The 6,000-nt window shown below is 35.4% G+C and overlaps 1 protein-coding gene across 1 annotated transcript in view; it reads left to right on the top strand.

The window, feature by feature from the left end:
* LOC108674302 (phosphatidylinositol 4-phosphate 3-kinase C2 domain-containing subunit alpha) overlaps window positions 1-6,000 on the top strand; it is a 49,947-nt gene that overhangs the window by 32,645 nt on the left and 11,302 nt on the right. The window contains exons 16-17 of the mRNA XM_047885791.1: window positions 2,370-2,510; window positions 5,154-5,252. Coding sequence (XP_047741747.1) covers window positions 2,370-2,510; window positions 5,154-5,252 — 240 coding nt within the window. The remainder of the gene's footprint in view (window positions 1-2,369; window positions 2,511-5,153; window positions 5,253-6,000) is intronic.

Raw genomic sequence — 6,000 nt, 5'->3', positions numbered from 1 at the left:
CAACAGGTAAACAATTACCAATGTCTACCACAACAGGTAAACAATTACCAATGTCTACCACAACAGGTAAACAATAACCAATGTCTACCACAACAGGTAAACAATTACCAATGTCTACCTCAACAGGTAAACAATTACCAATGTCTACCTCAGCAGGTAAACAATTACCAATGTCTACCGCAACAGGTAAACAATTACCAATGTCTACAACAACAGTTAAACAATTCACTCGGACAACTCTAATCAATTGTTTCTAGCCTTGGTTATAAATCTAGATGTTTTTGTTTCTTAGATCTTTTTCATATTAGTCGAGGATTTGAAATTATCCAAAGTGTAATATTTTTAAATCTGATGCAAGTTTTATAGAAATTATTTCTAATCTGATGATGTTTGTATTTCTGTTTAAGTACGTACCTACAAATACCGATGTTCCCCCATTACAAAATTCGAACGTATTCAGTCTGAAATATGATCTGACATTTTCAAATCTGATGCAATTTATATATATATTTTATTTCTAATTTGATGACGTTTGTATTTCTATTTAAGTACAAACACCGATGTTCCACTATCACAAAATTCGAACGTATTCAGTCTGAAATATGATCTGACATTTTCAAATCAGATGCAATTTTTATATAAATTCTTTCTAAGTTGATGACTATTTAAGTTGATTATCTAAGTTGATTTCTATTTAAATACAAACACCGATGTTCCACCATCACAAAATTAGAACGTATTCATTTAAATAATGTGTTAGCAGGACACTTCGGTGCCTCTAGAATATGGTACTATCACTTCATTGCATGGTTAATGTTACCTATAATTAATTAGATGCTGTCTAATTAATTATACACGGACTAATTTACTGATTAATTATCAATTATAATTATATGTCCGTCCGAAACTTATAATTAATATACTAATTTCTAGCTTGTCAGCGTCTTTTCCCTAGTTATGTTTTACTCGCTTCATATTCTATGGCGTTCTATTTCTATTCTATAACGTTTCTAGACGTATATTCTATACGTTTCTATAAAACTTTAAATCGTGTTGTTTTTTATTACTCGTGCCGAAAACTATTTTTATGTTTATCTTGCGGGTCTTTTTATTGAGAGTAGATCTTTCGAGTATACTTTTTTAATATGCGGATGAAGGGATATAGTTAAAGTAGATGCCTTAGCATATTCTAGGCTATATAGGCATGATAATAATGATGTAAATTAGATGGCACAACATTCAATTCTTATGCATTTCATCTTCATTCACTTACTTTTATCGATTTTTGCATTCATTCTTCGCTTATTGACTCCAGTATTTCTTCCAGTGTCATTTTCTCTTCGTAGTGATCACTCATCACTTATTGACTCCAGTATTTCTTCCAGTGTCATTTTCTCTTGGTAGTGAAAGTAATACCGTAGTACAAATGGTACGTATGATGGTAGCAGAGGTAGACGTTTCTCTCGTTTTTTTAGCCACATCAGCCTTCATCAGAGAAGTTTTTGGGCGCGTAATCCAGTTTCTTCTGCTAGGCAGACATAATACGAGGCATGTTTTTTAAGTAAGGGTCGTTTTGGAATTAATAAAAGACGTGCAAAGATATCACAATAATTTTATTTTTGCATGAAAGCCTGTACCTTAATCTACTTTTCTACATAATTTCCGTGAATATTAAGGCACTTGTCATAACGTGGCACCAGTTTTTGTAAACCCTCCTGATAAAATTCTGGTGTCTGACTTAGAGGTGAATTTCTGCAGAAATTCTGAATTCTGGTGAAACGGAGGTAAAATTCTGAGTTCTGCTGAAATGGAGGTAAAATTCTGAGTTCTGCTGAAATTCTGCTGAAATGGAGGTAAAATTTGAGTTCTGCTGAAATTGAGGTAAAATTCTGAGTTCTGCTGAAATGGAGGTAAAATTTTGAGTTCTGCTGAAATGGAGGCAAAATTCTGAGTTCTGCTGAAATGGAGGTAAAATTCTGAGTTCTGCTGAAATGGAGGTAAAATTTTGAGTTCTGCTGAAATGGAGGTAAAATTTGAGTTCTGCTGAAATGGAGGTAAAATTCTGAGTTCTGCTGAAATGAAGGTGAAATTCTGAGTTCTGCTGAAATGGAGGTGAAATTCTGCTGAAAAACGCCTGAAATTCTGCCGCCTGTCGCGTCAGGAGGCAAATTTCAGGCGTCGTGCAGTGTCATGTTTATTTAACGATTTTTTCTCTAGGCAGGCATAACAAGTTTCTTTTATAGGCAGACATAATTAAAACATGACAATGCTACGAACTACTCAACATGTAATAATATTTAATTTAATAATATTAATAATATTTGCAGACGAATTAATATTTAGTATAATAATATTAATAATATTTACAGACAAATATGAGTGGATCGCAGGGTTCGTGCGTACAAGACGCGCGCTACAGACGCCGGCTGATGCTCATCACCCGCGCGTTGCTGGTCATCTGCGGCAGCAACCTGGAGAACAGACTTCTGCAGCAGGAGGCCCTGTTGCGGGTTAGAGTGTAGACTTAAAGTAGAGTTTTAGGTAGTATTGTAGAGTTTTAGGTAGTATTGTAGAATTTTCATTATGTATTCCTTACCTAATAAAACGTTATCTGCGGCAGCAACCTGGAGAACAGGCTACTGCAGCAGGAGGCCCTGTTGCGGGTTAGATTGTAGAGTTATTGTAGATTGTTAGGTTGTATCGTAGTTATTGTAGAGTTTTAGGTAGTATTGTAGAATTTTCATTATGTATTCATTAACTAATAAAACGTCATCTGCGGCAGCAACCTTAAGAACAGACTTCTACAACAGGAGGCCCTGTTGCGGGTCAGATTGTAGAGTTATTGTACATTGTTAGGTAGTATTGTAGAATTTTTTTTTAGATTGTGTAGATTGTATTGTAGAGTTTTAGTTATGCCGTTGCTATTCCCCCCGAGGTTCTACTTATTACGATTAAATTCTTTTTGTATGCATTTCTCAGCTCGCCATAGAATTATTGTAGAGGGGTCAGTTTGTAGAATTATTGTAGATTGTTAGAGTGTAGAATTATTGTAGATTGTTAGAGTGTAGAATTATTGTAGATTGTTAGATTGTAGAATTATTGTAGATTGTTAGAGTGTAGAATTATTGTAGATTGTTAGAGTGTAGAATTATTGTAGATTGTTAGATTGTTAGGTTGTATCGTAGAGTTTTCCTTATTTATTCATTACCTAATAAAATGTGGTAGATAAATTGTATCGCGGCAGCAACCTTGAGAACAGACTTCTGCAGTAGGAGGCACTGTTGAGGGTTAGATTGTAGAATTATTGTACATTGTTAGGTAGTATCGTAGAATTTTAGAGGGTAGAATTTCCCCCCCCCCCGATGTTCTACTTTATTACGTTTAAACTGTTTTTAGAGCATTTCTCAGCTCGTCATAGAATTATTGTATAGGGGTTAGATTGTAGAGTTATTGTAGAGTTTTAGTTATGCATTCCCCCGAGGTTCTACTTAATTACGAGGAAACTGTTTTTAAAACATTTCTCAGCTCGTCATAGAATTATTGTAGAGTTTTTGTAGAGTTTTAGTTATGCCGTTGATATTCCACCGAGTTTTTACTTAATTACAATTAAAATGTTTTTAGAGCATTTTCTCATTTATGGGAAAAAGGCGCTATTGTGCTCGTCATGTCTGTCTGTCTGTCCGTGACTTCACGTTTTCGTCGACAAGAAAATGCGCTCTCTGTCACTCACTGCAGTGAGTACTGAGTTATGATTTTTGAAAATTACATTTACATTACAAATTACATTCCCCCGAGTTTCTTACTTAATTACAATTAAACTGTTTTTTTTAATTATAATGGTTAGTTCTCCTAAACTCGCCGCTACGTTTAAGTTTGCCCTGTTTTCTACGGGGGCATTTGTTTCTGAAAGCACTCAATGCAGCCATGATTTTTAAGCTTCTTGTACTTTCTACCAAGAAAAATGATTGCAATTTCCGCAACGCGTTAAATTATAAAGCAATACTTAAAAAAAGTGTAGAAAAAGTATAAAGTATAATATAAAAAGAGTAAAGTATATAAAGTATAAAGCATAAAGCAATAAAGTATAAAGCAATACTTCTAAGATTTGCTCTTTATTATGTTAAAGTATGAAGCAATACTTCTAAGTATTGCTATATATTTGTTTATTGATGGATTCATGGGACCTTCACTTCAGGTTTCACACAAGGTTATATTTTTTCATTACAAATATGAGGTTGATGTCTTTATTTAGAAGACACTCGCTTCTATTGACAGGTCAAAGTATGAAGCAATACCTCTACGTATTGCTATTTATTTATCGTATTGCTATTTATTTATCGTATTGCTATTTATTTATTTTTTTTGATGGATTCATTACTTTCACTTCAGGTTTCACACGAGGTTATTATATTCTTGCATTTTAAATGTGAGGTTTATGTCTTTATTTAGAAGGCACTTGCTTCTGTTGTCAGAAATTTACTCTGGTTGATAAATGAGTACCTGGCTTGTCCAGGGTGTTGTGTAATGCAATGAAATGGTTCTGGCGGGTCAGCGAGCCAGTGATGGTCGTAGAAATATAGTTCGTAGAAACTATAAACTATACTATAAACTAACTCGAAACTATATATAGGTCGTAACACTATAGTAGAACCAGTGGTGCCACTGGTATACCAGTAGAACCAGTGGTGCCACTGGTATACCAGTAGAACCAGTGGTTCTACTGGTATACCAGTGGCATTAAGTGCCCGGAAAAACAGACCTATCACCCACCCTCCCTTACCTAGTTGCCACTTCCAGGATTACCAGTGGCACCAAGTGCCCGAAAAAACAGACCTGTCACCACCCATCCCTAGTCGCCACTACCAGGATTACCAGTGGCATTAAGTGCCCGGAAAAACTAACCTATCACCCTCCCTTAACCTAGTCGCCACTACCAGGATGGGCAATTACAACGAAAATATAACTCAGTACTCACTGCAGTGAGTGATATATAGAGTGCGCATTTTCTCGTCGACGATAACGTGGAGTCACGGACGGACAGACGGACGGACATGTCGAGCACAATAGGGCATTTTTTCATAAATGAGAAAATGCGCTAACAATAGCATTGACAGTAATTTCTGTCAGTTACAAACCTTCCTTTGCTCTTGCAGAGTTTGTACGAGACAGCGATGCGCATCAAAGACACCAAAGACTCCATGAAGATGACCGTGCTGGGGCAGGAGCTCAGTGTCATCAACGACATGCTCAACGTGAGTACATACATTTCCCATACATTCACATTCACCATACATTCACATTCACCATACATTCACATTTACCATACATTCACATTTGCCATACATTCACATTTCCCATACATTCACATTTCCCATACGTTCACATTTCCCATACATTCACATTTACCATACATTCACATTTGCCATAGATTTGCATTTGCCATACATTCACATTTACCATACATTCACATTTCACATACATTCACATTTGCCATACATTCACATTTCACATAGGTACATTCACATTTCCCATACATTCTCATTTCCCATACATTCACATTTCCCATACATTCACATTTCCCATACATTCGCATTTCCCATACATTCACATTTCCCATACATTCACATTTCCCATACATTCACATTTGCCATACATTCACATTTCCCATACATTCACATTACCATACATTCACATTTCCTATACATTCACATTTACCATACATTCACATTTCCCATACATTCACATTTGCCATACATTCACATTTCACATAGGTACATTCACATTTCCCATACATTCACATTTCCCATACATTCACATTTCCTATACATTAACATTTCCCATACATTCACATTTCCCATACATTCACATTTCCTATACATTAACATTACCCATACATTCACATTTACCATACATTCACATTTCCCATATATTCACATTTGTCATATAGTCACATTTACCATACATTCACATTTGCCATACATTCACATTACCCATACATTC

This window comes from Hyalella azteca, unplaced genomic scaffold (assembly GCF_000764305.2).
Source record: "Hyalella azteca isolate HAZT.00-mixed unplaced genomic scaffold, Hazt_2.0.2 contig3122, whole genome shotgun sequence".
NCBI classification, from domain to species: domain Eukaryota; kingdom Metazoa; phylum Arthropoda; class Malacostraca; order Amphipoda; family Hyalellidae; genus Hyalella; species Hyalella azteca.
This window is presented reverse-complemented; position numbering and strand designations above follow the sequence as displayed.